The sequence below is a fragment of the Pseudomyrmex gracilis genome, unplaced genomic scaffold (assembly GCF_002006095.1).
Source record: "Pseudomyrmex gracilis isolate BER0280 unplaced genomic scaffold, ASM200609v1 scaffold_105, whole genome shotgun sequence".
NCBI classification, from domain to species: domain Eukaryota; kingdom Metazoa; phylum Arthropoda; class Insecta; order Hymenoptera; family Formicidae; genus Pseudomyrmex; species Pseudomyrmex gracilis.
The window spans coordinates 24,739-42,128 of NW_018020689.1; the positions used below are offsets into that span (position 1 = coordinate 24,739).

Genomic DNA, 17,390 nt, shown 5'->3' on the forward strand with positions numbered 1-17,390 from the left:
CGACTCGAACGTCACGCAGATTGTGAGGTCGAAGATCGTCGAACGAGAGAACGATTCTTCCATATCGGTACAAGGAGGCTTTCAAGACCGACGGAAGACTGGCGTTACAGTTCGTGATCAGAAAAAAGACGGTGCTCTCAGCCTTTTAATCACACATGTGCAATTAAACACGTATACTCTACAGAAATATAAAGTTCGTGAACGGAAATTGACATGTTATTGATAAGCGTCTTCTAAAGAAGCCAAAGTCTTTGTAAGTGAGAAATACATTGAAAAGAAAGATGCAGATCAAAGATAAACGGGTTATAGTGACCGGAGCGGCAAGTGGTTTAGGTCTGGCATTTAGCAGAGAGCTGCTGCGAAATGGTGCTTCCGTATGTTATTTAATTAACAATATACTTAATATATAAAGAAATATAATTTCTATAATGAAATATAATTTATCACACCAAGTTCACGTTCGGAAAAACGTTGTTTTATACTAATAAATAAATAAATTAATTAAATAATTATGAAGTAAATTAATGATGAGTTTCGCCATGTTGGTGCGTAATTCAGACAAATATAGATAACGGCGCTTATCGTTCGAAGATAATAGTAACGCTATTCTCGGACCAAGATAAAGTTACTGCAATTGTAAATAGAAAAAATATAATTTTAATTATTTCCACATGTAAACCATATATGATAATTCTAAAATATATTCATAGAAAATCAAAATAATGTTATTTATGTGATTTAAAGAATTAAGACAAGAATATTTATTATAAGAATATTTATTTCTAATTTTTAGATGATAATTATGATCGATATTCGGCAATCTCATGGAGAACAAGCTGTGCAGACTTTGAACAGTGAATTTGGCCGCAAGCGCGCTGTATTTCTCCATTGTGATGTGACAAATAATTCTGAATTTGATTGTAAGTATACCTATTTGCAAAGATTTATTTACAAAAAGATAACGCGTTGAAAAGTGTTCAAAAATATCTTTTTCTGAAAAATTTGGTTTTTTATGAATTAATTTATTATTGCAGCCACTTTCAAAGAGGCAATCAACATTTTGGGCGGACTGGATGTGTTGGTAAATAATGCAGGATTAATAAACGAAACGGACTTTTCCAAGACTATCGATGTTAACGTAGTAAGTTTTATTTTTTTGTTTTAATTTAATTATCGTGTAAATCTGTCGGACTAAAATATTTTTTTGGCAGTCAATAATTTAGCGTATAACACGCAGTAACTTTGTAATTAATATATGTAATAATTTGTAATTATAACAGACTATGTATCAAGATGTGAAAATATATATAATCTCACTATTGCAGACAGCTGTGATTCGTGGAACTCTTCTGGGGATTCAACAAATGCGAAAGGACTGCGGAGGTAAGGGTGGTGTCGTCGTAAATATTTCGTCCGTTGCCGGATTACGAGCGGTATCTCAGCTTCCGGTATATTCTGCAACAAAGCACGCCGTAGTTAGTTTTAGTCGTTCTTTTGCGGTAAGTATTTATATACAAAATAAACAATATAGACAAGATTTAAAAAATAATTAAAAATATGATAATCTGGGAGAAAAAAATAATTTACATCCTTAATTTTAATTCTTGAAAAACACTGCCGTTCTACTTTTGTATTTTTGTACCTATAGCAACCTTATCACTACGAAAGAACCAATGTAAAGGTGATCGTCCTGTGTCCCGGTTTAACCGATATACAAGTCCTGGAAGGCTTCGAAGATATTTCGAACGCTGATAGCGTTTTACAGAACTATCGACCGCAGCGGTACCGCTAAATCGTTAATTTAAATTTCGCAAAAATCTTTAAAAAATGCACGTATAAAAATAAAATGTCTGTCATTATAGAGTGGAAAGCGTGGCTCATGGATTGGTGTACATAATTCGATGCGCGCAAAACGGTAGCGTGTGGATAAGCGAGGATGGAAAACCCGTTTATGAGGTGCTGCTTCCCGATACTCTGCCACAAAAGAAAAGTGAAGTCGACGAAAATTGAAAAACATATCAATTATTCGAATTGTTAAAAAGATATTTTGTTGCCTAACTAATATCTGTTAACAAATATCTGTTATCTATTAAAAGAAAAATTATAGTAAAATAATTTGTATACTCTAAATATTGTATTTTTAAATATAGATATTTTTATTTTGTACTACAATCAGCGCTTTATATATGTTTCATCTTTTTTTTAAGTAACAGTGTAAAAACTCTGAACTGCAACAAAATTTGTTTTTCGCACAAAAGATTTATGTTAAATTTGATCAATAATGCAATGTACACTGCGCACTAAAATTTTCTGATTATAATTTATACCCTTACACACACAAAGAGATAGGTTTAATATATTTTAATTAACATTTGATTTAAAAAAATTAGCAATATCAAGCATTCGATTTATATTTTGTGTATGTAAAAATCACACACACACACACACATCCATCATTTTCTGATTAACATTATAGATGACAATACGCATACAATCAAATAACGTATATCGGTTATCAAACCAGTTATTAAGTGTGGAGTAAGTAGAATGTAATCTCTCGCAGACGACGAGAGCGCGTATATCTCTCTGTCATGAACCGATGATGCACTTTCGACTTGATGTAGAATGTAGACGGTCACATCAATATACGCAACACGCGTTAATGCGTCTCGCGCTTTTTTCGCGCGACACGATAGCCGCGGCGGAACAAAAATCGCAAACGAAGAAATTACTTTTGTATCAATTCGGAATAAAGTTCGATGAAAACCGACGCATACCGGTTATTGATATCGGCTCGGGGCCGACGACGCGCGCGTTTTCTTCGTTTGATTTATCACCGGCGCGACGCCGATCGAACGTTAAGTGCGCTTTTTTCCATTGATAAGACGCGGCGCGCACGAGCTGTGCGCACGTCAAGCTCTTATCATCGCTCTGTGCCACACGACTGCACTGACTGCGTTATTTCTAAAGTGCGCCCCCGATGCCACGTGCTATTGACGATAAAAACGACCTCGCAGTTTGCGAATATTGCGAAGACACCGAGACGATTATCATCGTCTTTAATTAACGCACCGACATGTTCGGAGATCAAAGAATCAGATCGCAAATTAGATCTCTTTAGTTAAATGTTTATTGTTAATTTTTTATTGTTTTTTTTAGCATTGTTGTTTTATTTTTTATTTTAAGATTACGTGTAAAAAAATTGTCTTGTTAATTTGCAGCGACAAAAATGCCACGTGTAAGGCCACGGAAGGAATAGACTGCTGACGATAACGCGATCGATAACAATTCTATTGCGTATGGATTCTCTACAACGGATTCTCGCAACTCTGTTACGTCGTGGAACGTCAGATTCGCCAAACAAAAGTTTATCTCGTACAATCATCATGGATTATATGACTAGTTAGTCCGAACCGCATAGTTCGTCTTAGATTTGACCCTCACGAGTCACATATCGCTATTCCACGAATAGTTGTGGTACCACTCGACGTCAAATGTCAGTCGCTATCGTCTAGTCAATTTTTAGTCGAATTTCCGCACGGTTTTCTGTAAAACTATAAAAAAAAAAAAAACATTTTCGAGAAAGCAATTGTTCGCACTTGAATTTGCTCCATTTGATTGCACATTGCATCTTCTTAATTTTAAAATAAAAAATAATTTGTAAGCAAAATATAGAAATTACTGCTGATGCAATAAAAAAAGAAAAATTGATGATTTAAAAATATGACAACGTATCGTTCGGGTGACGCACAGGCCGTAAAAAAGGGGCAGAGATATTTTGTTCTCGTTTCGTCGGTAATCTACGATCTACCAGCCAGTTTTCTGTCCCGCGACTACCATAAATTCGTATTAATGAAACGTTCGGGAGATGAGATCGAATGTAATATACAAAACTAATATATTCCACGAAAAAAAGCCAAAACTAAACATTCCGAATAAGGCAAAAGACTTCAATAAATTTTGTTAGCTGGCACATATTGATTTTGCGCATTTAATTCGTTGCGTTGTAAATTGTTAGCACAATGCTGAAGATATTACATAATGTCGAGAAAAGTACAAGATTTTCATTTACGTAACGAAGAACGGGAAATTTGCTGACGTATATTTGAAGAATTGTTATATTAAATGGCAATGTGAGAGAAGTTCTAAGAACCTTGCAGTTTGTTGACAAATTGGTAATTGTAAAGACTAGATAAAAAACATACATATTACCGAAAATTTGTTATTAATAAAGATACAATTGTTACAAATTGAAAGATCACTGTCAAAAAATCGCGAACGTTAATTTTTGTCTTTTTTTTTTGCGCACACAAATAAATAGAAAATATTAAGAAATTATCTCTTTTTCCCGACTTTTACAAAGTACGTTCTCTCTTCGCGAGAAGTGTAAAAAAATAAAAAACCAATCTCTAGAATGATATATTGTTTGGACCACGATCTGCCACGCGGCATTGCGGTCTGCCACGATGTTCAACTATCGATATCTCAAAGTGCGCCTGGAAGAAATGATTGTTCGGTTCACGTCCCCCGTATCAGAATACTGGCCGCGATTAATTAAAAAGAGGTTAATTAGAAAAAGCCGTTCCATCACGAATGGCGTGTAAAGAGAACGACGAGACGCGGCTGGTCAGCGAGAGGGAAGATAAAAGACGCAATAATAATGAGAAGACTGAGAATCGCGATAGGCGCAAAGAATCGAAAAGTTACTATCGACCTCCTTAAACAAACCGTTCACTCAGCAAAGATTCCACATTGTTGCTTCCTTTTACTGTTTGTGGAATATAAAGTCTCTTTGAAGTCTGTTTTTCGTTCCGATTTCATATTTTAAAGTCGTAGATAATAAACGTAATATATACATATAAGTTCGTTGATATACTTAAATTTTTTTATACTAGTTATCATCTTCTTTCTTATCTTAATGATATGAAAATGTACTTTTAAATTAGAACACTTTAACGGAGATAGTGAATTATCGTTCTCCAACTTCTCTGACGTTATAGTCGATACTATATTGTCGAACGTAAAAAACGTATTAAAAAGCAATACCAAGTACACACGCAAGAGTACACGCACAATCGATGGTCTAATTAAAAAAAAAAAAAAAAAAAAAATTGCCAATAATGTCGAGGCGACTTTTGGCAATTTTCGTGTGAATCTGTGTGCGTTCAACTGGAAAAGTCAAAGAAGAGTCCACCTTTCACCCTCTCTGAAACATCCCCGCCACAACGGAAACTGTAAGTATCGCGGTATCATGGAATTACACATCTCACTGCTTATCTTATGTATAAATATCATTCGGAGGCCGGTCTCGAAGTTCAGTCGAAACGTACATACGCTGCCTAGCGCCAGTTCTTCGTTCTCTTTTTCCTATTTCCACGCTTCGGTGATTTAAGTTCGCCGAGAAGTGATACTGCGCACCTCTCGAACATTCGCGGTAGTTTTATTCACGAAAAAGAAAATGGGTATGTTTGAAGTTTTTGTTTTTGTTTTTTTTTTTTTTACAAAACATGCAGGTTCTGATATCTACTCTATTCGATGAAGTGTTTTTTTATGCGTGACAATGTAAAATGCAAAAACTGCGTTCTTTTTAATTTTATGTAGTTTTCTGAACAGGTTGAAATAAAGACGTGCCGCAAAAATTCAATATTTGAAATAAAAGTAGAACGAAACAACTGCGCATTTTTTTGCGACTTTGTACTTATCTCGATCGCACACACATTTTTAAAATAGGACAGATAATTTTTGTTTACAATAAAAATTTGATCCGAGAAAACTATTGTAGTTATTTTCCCAGTCGCGAAAAGATAATACGTTATCCGCATGCAAAAACGATTTGTTATATAAACTGATAGATTAGTGCGCAGTAAACATCAAGTAAATGAGTGAGTCATTATCGAAGAAGATAAACTTGACATTTTCTCGTATTATCCTTCATATTTGCTTTTACATCAATAACGAGGATAAACGAAAAGTAAAGTTTTTCAAATAGGCAATTATAAATAAATCAATTATGCATATTAATATTACGATAGTGTATTAAAAGTAAATGTATTTTTTATATTCACCGAGATTTTGTTGCAGATCCAACTCCGCGATCGTTCCGCCGTCGTTCTTCAGCCTCCGAAAAGGCAAAGGAGATAGAAGCTATTAATTGCATTGTCTCCGGGAAAAATGTTCTGATCACCGGCGGAGCGGCAGGACTGGGTCACGCCTTTCTCGGTCACTTTTTAAAACACGGAGCAAACGTAAGTTTAAGAAGTAAAATAACGCACTATATAGGAAACAAAACAGGAAGATGTAAAACTAGAACGGCAGTTGTACGGAAAAATTGTGATTTTATAAAATATTACACGTTTTTTCTCTTATATCGGTACTGTTATAATTTTTTTTTTTTTTTTAATTTATTTTTTCGCGCGTTTGCACTACAGAAAATAGTTATATTGGACATCGATGCCGAAACCGGCAAACGGATCGTGAACGGTATCGAGAAATCTTGCGGCGAGAAGAAAGTGCATTTCATACACGCCGACGTATCTAATCACAAGCAAGTGACCGGTAAGTATCATGAGGCAACAGATTCTCGAATTGTTTGTTCGAGCATCATAATCACCGGACCACTCGGTAAACGACATTATCTCATTTCACATGTTTATCGTACTAATTTACAGGGGCCTTCAAAGAGGCATTGTCGCTGTTGCAAAATATCGATATCGTGATTAATAACGCCGGTATTTTGGACGAGCGAAGATGGGAGAAAGAAATCGCGGTAAACATCGTAAGTATTTCCATCAAAAATTAATGTTCATAAAATTTTTATTAGTAATTTACTCAATAGTTTTTTTTATTGTGTGTGTGTGTGTGGTGAAAAGTTTATCTCATAATTTCTTTTTTACTTTTGTTACATCTCTATTTGTTTGCTGATCTAAAACTATTCTATTTCTTGTTGTTTCTTTATTGTTTGTCGTGAAATTGATTCCCCACGTTTTCAACATGTACAAAAATGTAAAAAAGAAACAAATAATCAGTTACAAACATAAAACAAAAAAACGAGAATACCTTTTGATCCTAATGCGACACGCGTTGTTGTAGGGTGGCATGATCAACACGGCAATGCTAGCTATACAACATATGAGCAAAGATACAAGCGGTCACGGTGGTATATTGGTGAACGTGAGCCAGCATATAGATATTCGAAACACAGCTCAGCTTCCGGTTTACACTGCCACAAAACACGCCATCATCGGTTTATCGCAGTCTCTCTCGGTAATTGAATATTGTGACTAAACATAAAAACAGAAAAAAAAACTTCTTAGATATTACCACATCTAATACATCTAAAGATCACTGTATCCAGTCAGTCGCTAAAGTTTGTATATGCCAAGAAATTTGTAATATTATAGAAATTGCAATTGTTTAAAAAGTTCTACAAAAATATTATGAAAAAATGACATTTTATAAAAATATTTACAAGTAAGCATCTGGATTAGATTAACTTTTGTGACTGACTGTACATATGTGTACGATGTTTTCAAATTATAAGATATCTGAAATCTGTCTTTTGCACTTTCTTTTATTGCTCACAAAGCTCTTAATCATGTTTGTCTCGAAACAGGATCCTTATCACTACGAGAAGACCGGCGTCACTGTGTTAACCTTGTGCCCAGGATTGACAGAAACCGCTCTGACAGTAGATAGTCCCAACAAATTGCTCTCCCGAGTTATGAAGGCAGATTTTGTCAAAACTCTCGAACAGTTCTCGATACAGACGTGAGTTCATCATCGATATATTGTCGCTATAACGTTATATTTTGTTTGCGGTATTGAGATATAATAGTACAAATCAGATTTTACATCATCTGCGATAATAATTATTTCAAGTGTGATCTCTTCGTGTAAGAAAAATTCAAATCAAAATTTATTTAAAAAATTAGTTTGTTTAAACTTTGTAACTTCGGTTGAAATAAACACTGCAATCTCGGTGGTTACGTGTAAGCGATAATTCGGCGGATAAAGTCCCACTTTTCTGTCAGTATCGTTATGTTTGTGAATTTTGCTTTCGCAGGCCTTACGTAGTCGCTCAAGGTCTCATGACAATCTTGAGGATCGGTGAGTCCGGCAGTATTTGGGTCATCGAGAACGGCAAACCGCCTTACGAGGTTTACGTGCCGAATCCGCGTACTCTGCGCCGTCACTACAAGAATAATTTCCCGCATGTCGACACCAAGATCGTGCGAGGTCGCCCGATAAAAGGAGAAGTCTGCGACAGTACAAGAACGGGCCTTATGAGCTGTGCCTGAGTACTCGCTGATAAATCGGCAATCGCGCGCGCTCGACCGTGATCTCTCCTCATCATTTCACTCCAAAAATCTTTTCGCTCGCAAAAGATCGCTTCGTACGAATCACTGCAAGGACGAAGAGAACAACATGCAGTCGAAATAAAGTTGCAGTTCGCAGAGAAATATTTGTTATTTTACATTGAGAAAATATTAGTATACTTGTTTTTTTCTTGCTACAGCAACTGTTTTATATATTTCCGTCCTTAATTTCTTCACACTTGTATACGTATGTTTTCAACTTCACGTTTGTAACAAGTTTGTAACTGAGATTGTACCTGTGATACAAGACAAATATATAACAAATATTTTGAACAAAAAAAGTACAAAATAAAAATAATGACCCTGTATTAATTTTATAAGCTCATAACACTTCCAGAACTAACTCGAAATATACATCGCAGTCTTGAAAGTTGGTTGTGCACATATGGCGAATTTTTTAATCTCGCAAGAAACAGAGACTTAATAATTCGTAACAGTGTGTGAGAGTGTGATAATGCAGGGCCATTTAAATGTGCCATTTAAACATGTACAAAAATTTCGTGTGCAAAAACAAAGATAAAATTGCTCCCGATGGTCCAAATGAAATGACCCATTGATCTACGGGGTGGGTCGTTACATCGCGTAACCGTTCTAATCGATTTGTTCTTATCAATTTAAAACACTCCAGACACAGCGCGTAGAAGACGTAGATTTTTTTTTTTTTTTTTTTTGCGCGCGACACGTCCTAATCACATTGTATACGTAACGCGTAGCAACGCACGCAAAGATAACACGCGCTAGAGTTTTTTATACACCAAAGACGTTACATAAATTCTATTTACATCCAAATACATATTCCTCTTTTTTTTTGTATTTTTCTTTCCAAAATCGCATGACACGCAGTCTTTGTTTCCCAAGTCGCTCCTTTAAAATTGGTTTAAACCACTTATCGTCTCACATTTAAACTCATACGTACATTTTTATCTCTTATATTAACATTTATCGATAAATTATATAAAATTTATCGAAGAGGAAGCACAGTACTCTCCGGTAACCGTTTCCCAATGTTATATAACTTCATTGCGAGAAATAAGTTTTTAATTGGTTTTTTTTTTTTTTTTTTTTTTTTGAATACTGGAGCGAGAAAGAAAGAAAAAAAATATGCAGGAGAATGACATAGCAAAGTGTTATTTCATTATTTTCAATATTATTCGTACCGGGAAATCACAATATCGCTGTACAAAAGAAAAACTTCTTTTCCCATACATGATTTGTTTTTCATATGTTCTAGGCATATAACTTAAAAGATAATGTCGTCTCACCGTATCTTCCTTCCCTACTCGTTTACTTTGTTTTATATTCCTATATATTATCCTTTTTACTTTATTCTGCGTTTTCTCTGATAGTCTATTAAAAATGTGTGTGTGTATTTGCGGGTTTGCTTATCAAGTAATATAAATCTCAAGTTATATGTGTGTGTGTATGCATGTATTTTGTATATATAATTATCTGTATGCGAGTTGGACTCCGTACGAGCCATAGAAAAATAATAGTCGCAAATAATATTCTTACTCTTTTTTTTTACGTCTTACATTTTTAAGGACATCATGCTTTATTTTAGTCTTGCTCGTATCGCCATTTAACACAATCCTACGCGCAGCGTTGTCATGCATCAAAAAGGATTCTTCGAAAGCATGAATAGTCTAATCTTTATGCACTTTATTTTGTTTAGTCTGGAAGTTTTTATCACAAGTTACAATTCTGAATTCGCGTCACTAATACAAACTCACATAATTTTTTTTTTTTTTTTTTTTTCCCCATATACAAAGTGTTCATTCTCGTTTCAAGACTAGACTGTTCAAATACGAAAAGAAAACAGATCAATTGCAATTTCACTTCAATATAGATATGTATGACTGACTACATGTTTTATGATACTGACTGGTAAGACAGTATTTTTATTATTTTAATAAATAATTCATTTTATATATAATTTTTTTTGTGTGTTTTCATACATATGTTAATTGCAAGTGCGCAAATCTTATTTCCTTTTCAGTATTTTTGCATATACCATGTCATAGTTTTCGATCAACAAAACAGCAAGAAAAAAAACATTGAAAGAGAAAACCAGATATCGACAGAAATATATTGTTAGAAATGGTGTGAATCTTAAAATATTACATTGACCTAGATGAACATCACCTTACTGATTATAAATTTCTTTGAGACTTACGTATCCAGACTTATGTCTCATCTTATCGAGATTATTCGACACATTTGAGAGCAATCGAGGAATCCTTGGTTGCAGAGAGAACACGATGCCAATTATATGATTTAACACGATTTTAGAACTTAGCTACTTACAACAATAAGATAGACGCTTACATCTTTCGTAATTCTAAGATACAGATCTTCCAAAGAAAGAGTAAGCGGGTTATTTTTAGTTACTCCAATTTAATAATACAAAAATCCTATATATGGAAACTTATTTTCGCTCGTTTGTTTTCTTATATTTATCCGCCCCAATAAAATTATACGTTTTACATGAACTTCATGCCGAGGATTTGAAAAATTTCTCGTCTGTGTACGCTCAAAAACCCAAAACAAAAGAAAAGAATGTTTTTTTTTTTTTTTTTTTTTTGCCAAATGTGTGCCTTGTACTCTATATACTTCACAATATTCCTATTCTCGACAAATGCATTACTTTTTTTTTTTGTTTTTTTTGTTTTTTTTTTTATAGATACAATCGATTTTTACATACTTTGTCGAGAAAGTACTTTTACGCACGTCCATTATTTTTGCCATTCACTTCCGATATACGGATACAAACCAGCTATTCCATAAACGACCATAGTCACCTTCATAATAAAGCCATTCCTTAATTAGTTATAGTCAAGTCTTGAGAAAACCGGACTGAATAAATGATCACGATCGAATTGTTTTTCTTTTTTTTCCCTTAACTATAAACGGACACACCACCACTCTTATAGGTGGTTTTTTTTTCAAATTAACTCATTAAGACACATTTCAAATAAAACTTACAACTAATCCACGCAAATTTTAATTCCTCCTCTTTCAAATTCTTACATTTGATTCCACAAATAAGTATTCGTTATAAAAAAGAACAAAGGTTCTGCTTGTAGCTGACTTCGCTTTGAAGCGAAATTATCTTGTTTTTATATTCTCTTAATAGCAATTCGTCGTGATCATTGTCGACTAAGCGGTAAGAAACAAATTTGTCTTTTAAAAGTACCTTCTTCGATCATTTAGCGGCAAAATATCGATGCAATGAATCATATGCGACGTCCGCATGTGCGATTCTTGTCACTTAATCCCACACGTAACCACCGGCCCGGCGATTTTTATTTATTTTTTGTTTTTTGCAAACGCGCGCTCTCCGTTATATAATCTACATTCAATCTGAGACCGCGTGTAATGTCTATACGGTTCGATTGCCAAATTTTAATCCAAATCAGTCCATAACGGTGGAGCGTATATAAAATCTTAATCTATTGAATACTTATATATATATATATTTATATAGTAGCGCAACGCTTATTTTCTCCGGTATATGTGTTATTTGAGTTCTTTTACGCCGTACCGGTGACAAATTAAATTCTTTTTTTATTATTATTATTTAGATAACGTTCGTCTGCGACTGAGGGGCAGATTGTTCGTTGGTCGCGCGATTTTGACTCCCCGTGTTGTTTTGCATTTGATTAGGAGGTTTACGATTGCCGCCTCTGTTGCCTCGATAACCACCGCGGAAATTGTTGTTGCCACCGCCGCTTCCTCTGTACATGCCTCCCATTCCGCGATTGTAATAGCCACGACCGCGAAAACCTCCACGTCTTGTAGAAGCAACACCAAAAGTTTCTGAATTCAGTTTTCGTTCTGTTCTCCAATCCGTGCGTTGGAACCGACTGGAAAAAATGGGGAAAAAAATTTGCAACATATGGAAAACGTTGTGCAACGCAAGTTGCTGATGAGACAAAAAAAATCTCATGTAACATTTATCCTGCTTTTTATAAGAAAAAAAATACATATGTGTCAATTAATCTTGAAAAGAATTCAATTTACGGTCAATGTAACAAGCACTATACATTAAAAATTTATAACAAATTTACATTTAAATTTTTTAAAGTCTCAAAGCAGTATGTTAGATTACTATCTTCTTTTGATACACACCCTTTACTCCTTTCGACAGCCTCACAACTAATATTGTCAAAGAACGATTTGGACTTATCATAGTGCACAATCTCTGGTTCCTCCTCAGGTTCACCTTCACCTGCGCCCGTTTCATTTCCACTGTCATCTTTTTTCTCGTTGTCGGTACCATCAATTTTCGTTTTTGCCAATTGTGACCTGCAATAATACGCAATGAACACATAAATAGCATAACACTATATCATTAAAAAAAAAAGAAAATAACGATATTATAGTAATGCAATGTCATTGCGATGCGTAAGACAATGATTTGTTATTCAAATTTGTCTTTAAAATCGCATTAATTTGCTTTCGCATGGTGTCCACATTGGTCATTTCAAATAAGTTAACTGAAATGAATCCGGCACGTAACCATGCGTGATGTGTAACGTCAATATATATGTAAGTGTTATTTACCTTAATTCCTCGAATTCGGTATTGGCTTGTTCGAAGTCATAGTCGTTATCAAACTTCAGTGTATTTTTAGGCTTGTTGGCACCAGTGTTGCCCGCTTGATTCGCACGAAAACCACCACGTCCTCGACCTCCTCTACCTCTCATGTTGCCGCCACGATTCACCCAGCCACCACGGTTGCCTCGACCACCTTGACCATGACCACCTTGATTTTGAATATCTTGCTTCATCATGTCCCTCTTTCCGTCATTGTACTGATTGTGAGACATGGCCGTGTTATTCTTAGCATTTCCGTGGCTAAAAATGCGAAGAATGTTCGTCACACTGACATTAACATTCATGAATTAATTTAATATTGTTCTGATATTAAATACTAATATTTACAATTAAGAAATTTATTTCTTTATTGTAAAAAAATTTATTGAAAATAAAATACCTATCATGATCCCGGCGAGGGGGTTGGACGGTCCTCATGTTCGTCTTATCATTCAATTTGCCAATGTTACTATTCTGTTGCTGCGATTGTTCGTGTCCTACCTGAATACCTTGATCCATAGTTGGACTTTTTCTCGTCAGTAAGGATGATGTCGGAGTGGTAGAACGAGAACCACCACTAATAAGATCTAGTACACCTATATTATTAGAACATACAAATGTCACATAATATTTGGTCTTATTACCAGATAATATCATAAATCATTAGCAAATCAAAGGCACAGGCAATCCTAATCCAACACGAAATTTTAGCAAAGAAAATAGAGACCAACAGTTTATATTGCCAACTTCAAATAAAAAACTATTTCTACAAGAGTCGCATATAAGAAAAATCTCTCGAGGATTTTTCAACGATTCGTCATCGTTTACTATCACTGTTGTTGCTATATTTTGGTATTTGTGAGAGTAACTATGAGGAGAGTAACTATTAGGAGAGTAAAATAAGAAAATGCATATGCAAAACAAAAAAAAAACAAAAAAAATTTGAAAAGATTAAGTGTAAAATATATGAATAAAAATTATGCATAAAGGTTAGATAAGTGTGCAAAATTATTAAAAAAATTGACATTAAAATGCTTTTAAAACAACAAAAGGAAACATCTAGAAGTTCAAACTATTATTGTAAAAAAAAACAAAATATATACTGAAACTTTATTTATTTTTCCACCCATGAAACGTGAGCTTTACTTATTTTTCTTTCAGAAGGGATCCCACCACTGCTGCAGAGTAAAGATGGGTTTCATAATTGCAGTGATTGATTGCTGCAAATCACGCGATTTCCCGCGCTTCGTTCGCTCTGCTAAGTGCAAAAGTGGGAGTCAAAGAAGAAGCTGAGGGTAGGAATCGTAAGGGAAACTGCGTGGGACTATAACTGAGAGATTTTTAGGGAAAATAAACGTATACTAGGGTAGGAAGATAAAGTGAGAAGAAAAATAAATGAAATTTCAGTATATAAATAAAAATTTTATCCCGTATTATCAGTGTGTGCAGACTTGTAAGTATATAAAAGTAAATGTATAAAAAACTGTTTACGAACATTTACAATTAATATTATACATAGAAAGCAGTCAAGCAAAGCACTAAGCTTTTATGTAATAAAAACTAGTAACTGTTTTTAGTTAAAACAAATAATACAGTAACAGATAATACATAAAATACAAAAAAAGAGAAAACATTGTAGAAAAAATTATTATAAAAAAATATATCAAGATTATTAAAAAGATATGTTAAGATTATTAGAAGATTCTTATTCAAATGTTATTATGAAATCTTACGTAAAAATATTTTATATTAATTTTTGATAAAACAAAATTTGATAAAAAAAAGAATAAGTTTTGCATATTTGGCGCTTGCAGGCATTACCAAGACAGGAGCAGCAACAAAGCATGCCAGCACAAGGCGCAAGGGATATTTTATAGCAAAAACAGTTTACCATCTTCCAGAGATTGATCTTTTGGTAATGGGTCGATATTGGCCGTTGGCAGTGAGTTCGGAATATTCATGGCATTGGGTTCGGCAGAGCCCAAGCTCAACTCACTTGGTTGTTTATTCATTGCTCCACGTGGATCTCTAGTTGTGGTCGGCATTCCCATTACTGGGCCCATAGTACCCATACCCATACCATAGGGAGCTCCGTATTGACCGCCCATCGGACCCATTTGGCCCATCATTGGATGAGCATAGCTAGGCTGTGGCTGATACGACTGCTGATTCATAGATGGTTGCACTGTCATCTTCAGAATAATGACAATCAAGTTAATGTCATAATTAAAACATATAACAACACTGTATATAAATCATAAAAACATAAATGTTAAAAAACATTACCTGCACAATAGCTGGATCATTGGGAATAGAACTAACATTGTTGACAACTCTGATATCCTTAATATCTGATCCACGAAACAGAATATATTCATATACTTGATTTTGTGGTGCAACAGGAAGTTGAGTTTCCCGATCCTCCGTACCAAAAGAACGTACTGTAGAAGTAATAAATAATTTATTTGTTCGTGTAAATTTCAACAATTAGAAAGACATTCTTATAATTCAACAATGTTTTACATTAACATGTAATAAAATAGTTAATAGTACTGACAATATTTTAAATTTAATATTAAATAATAACGCTATAATATTATTTTATACATAGTTTTATTCTGATATAAATAAATTACTTGCAGAGTTTCACACATTAAATAAATATTGTTGTATTAATATCAATAAATTCAAATAATAGATAAACATCATGTAAATATTTAAAGATTGTATAAACTATATTAAAATATCTCTGTAACACAATTGCATTATCTTTTATATATTTTATCTAAAAAGAGAATTATATATATATATATATTCATTGGTTATCTTCAATTCATAATATACATGAATCACTTTGATTTAATATACCTCGAAGAATAATATTTGTTCCTTTCGAGTAGTTTCAAAGTCATCTGTCTACACATGGTATTACATGTAATGGGACAAGAGCAAGGACATGTAAACATTGTGAAGAAAGAGGAAAAACATTCCGTACTAACGGTTATACTCAAATTCGAAATTATGTACGTGTTTATTACATAAGAGTCTCAAGTCTCAATCCGATACAAAAAAATGAAAAAGTTCATTCAAAAGTTTTACAATGTTACACATAACATTAAAAACGACATTTGCACAGTAACGTAACAGAGCTGCTCGTACAACAAAATTTCAAATTTTTCATCAAATTTTTCGAATTTGTCATTATTATCCCTACCGTTATTTTTGTACAAAATATAAATTCACAACTGTAATACATCAAGATAAAAACTTTAAAACGATCTGAGATCATTTTTGTCACGTTTGGCGACAAGCACAAGCCAAATAAACCGCCACATGACGTAGATCAAATGATTATCAACAAGTTTCACAGTTATTCGATATTCGGCGTTTTTCGCTTAATATGCAAATTAAATCACTCACCGCGGGACGATTGATAGGTAAATAGACTCTTGGGGATATTGAATTCTCATATCACAACGTATCGAAACGTTCGAAATTCCAGCCGGTATATAAGTCACGCCTCGGAAAAACATCCGTTACAAAGGATTCAGGGTCGCCACGACCCCGAGTGTTTTGCGCCACGATCTTGCCGAGCGAAATTGCGGACACCGGCAATTTCTCGATATTTTTTTTTTCCTCGCGAAGCGTCGGGAGTTTGACGCGTAGCAACAAAAGATCGAGGAGACCGGCGAGTGACCATTGTCTAAACTCAAGTATCACACGGCAAGCCGGAGATCGTAATCGGTATCAGTTTTTTTCACGTGCAAACTCTGACGCCACTGACGGTGAAAATGACCATTATGTTTATCCGAAATAACGGAATTGTGTGACGGAAACATCTAAATTCGCTCACCCGGACCGGGACAGATGAGATTACTCGATATCGAGATTGCACGAAGGTGAGAAGGGTCACGGAATTCCGGCCGTGCTCGGCTTCTTTTTTTTTTTTTTTTTTCGGAGGCTGGGAAAAAGAACGAGCGTTCGAGAGTGGCGGCGGGAGAGATGGGAACAGTGGATGCGATTGCGGCGGGAGTCCATCTTGGATTCTCGTTGTTCTACTCACCGTTGGCCAGGGCGATCGTACATTCCTGCGGATCGACGGTGAAGAGACGTCCCTCATAGCGAATATCCGCTTTCGAGATCAAACTGATCTTAGAGCCTAGCTCTGGCATTCCACCGCTCATCTTGACTGACTCCGTCGTGCACTGATCGATGTGATTTTACAGGATTCACGACACCATCTGACGGAATCTTCCAGCTGACACCAATGATCGACGGCTAACTGCTGTGTAGCCAACTACGCGCCACGCATGCGTTGCCCTCTCCCCAAGCCCTTACCTCACGTCACACAACGTAAAGGCCATCACACACAAAATTTACTTAAGATCGTAAGAGGTAGCCGTAAGGAAATTGACCAAT

General features: G+C 34.8%; 2 protein-coding genes across 5 annotated transcripts; one reads left to right on the plus strand and one right to left on the minus strand.

Annotated features, from left to right (window-relative positions):
* Positions 1-73: 73 nt before the first annotated feature.
* Positions 74-10,919, plus strand: LOC109856032 (peroxisomal hydratase-dehydrogenase-epimerase-like). Its single transcript, XM_020430850.1, has 12 exons — positions 74-374; positions 794-920; positions 1,035-1,141; positions 1,326-1,499; positions 1,649-1,782; positions 1,863-2,005; positions 6,082-6,245; positions 6,429-6,555; positions 6,669-6,775; positions 7,090-7,263; positions 7,613-7,767; positions 8,063-10,919. Exons 1-12 carry the CDS (start codon positions 282-284, stop codon positions 8,295-8,297), a joined length of 1,740 nt encoding a protein of 579 aa, XP_020286439.1. The 5' UTR covers positions 74-281; the 3' UTR covers positions 8,298-10,919.
* Positions 9,785-17,257, minus strand: LOC109856026 (protein LSM14 homolog A-B). Of its 4 annotated transcripts, none has more exons than XM_020430837.1 (7): positions 17,035-17,257; positions 15,258-15,412; positions 14,968-15,163; positions 13,372-13,567; positions 12,939-13,232; positions 12,504-12,680; positions 9,785-12,238 (listed from the first exon to the last, which is right to left on the minus strand). In XM_020430837.1, the coding sequence occupies exons 1-7, from the start codon at positions 17,153-17,155 to the stop codon at positions 11,953-11,955; spliced, it is 1,425 nt and encodes a 474-aa protein (XP_020286426.1). In that variant the 5' UTR covers positions 17,156-17,257; the 3' UTR covers positions 9,785-11,952. The 4 variants fall into 4 exon arrangements, with proteins under 4 accessions (XP_020286426.1, XP_020286425.1, XP_020286424.1 ...); XM_020430836.1 differs by having other exon boundaries at positions 12,939-13,259; XM_020430835.1 differs by having other exon boundaries at positions 14,863-15,163.
* Between the last annotated feature and the right edge of the window lie 133 nt (positions 17,258-17,390).

Excerpts from the sequence above, each read along its gene's own strand:
- LOC109856032 (XM_020430850.1), top strand. The coding sequence starts at position 282 with ATGCAGATCAAAGATAAACGGGTTATAGTGACCGGAGCGGCAAGTGGT. Across the intron at positions 921-1,034 it reads AAATAATTCTGAATTTGATT|CCACTTTCAAAGAGGCAATC; the intron begins GTAAGTATACCT and ends TTATTATTGCAG. Across the intron at positions 2,006-6,081 it reads GAAAAGTGAAGTCGACGAAA|ATCCAACTCCGCGATCGTTC; the intron begins ATTGAAAAACAT and ends ATTTTGTTGCAG.
- LOC109856026 (XM_020430834.1), bottom strand. The coding sequence starts at position 17,155 with ATGAGCGGTGGAATGCCAGAGCTAGGCTCTAAGATCAGTTTGATCTCG. Across the intron at positions 15,164-15,257 it reads ATGATCCAGCTATTGTGCAG|ATGACAGTGCAACCATCTAT; the intron begins GTAATGTTTTTT and ends ATTATTCTGAAG. Across the intron at positions 12,681-12,938 it reads ACCGAATTCGAGGAATTAAG|GTCACAATTGGCAAAAACGA; the intron begins GTAAATAACACT and ends GTATTATTGCAG.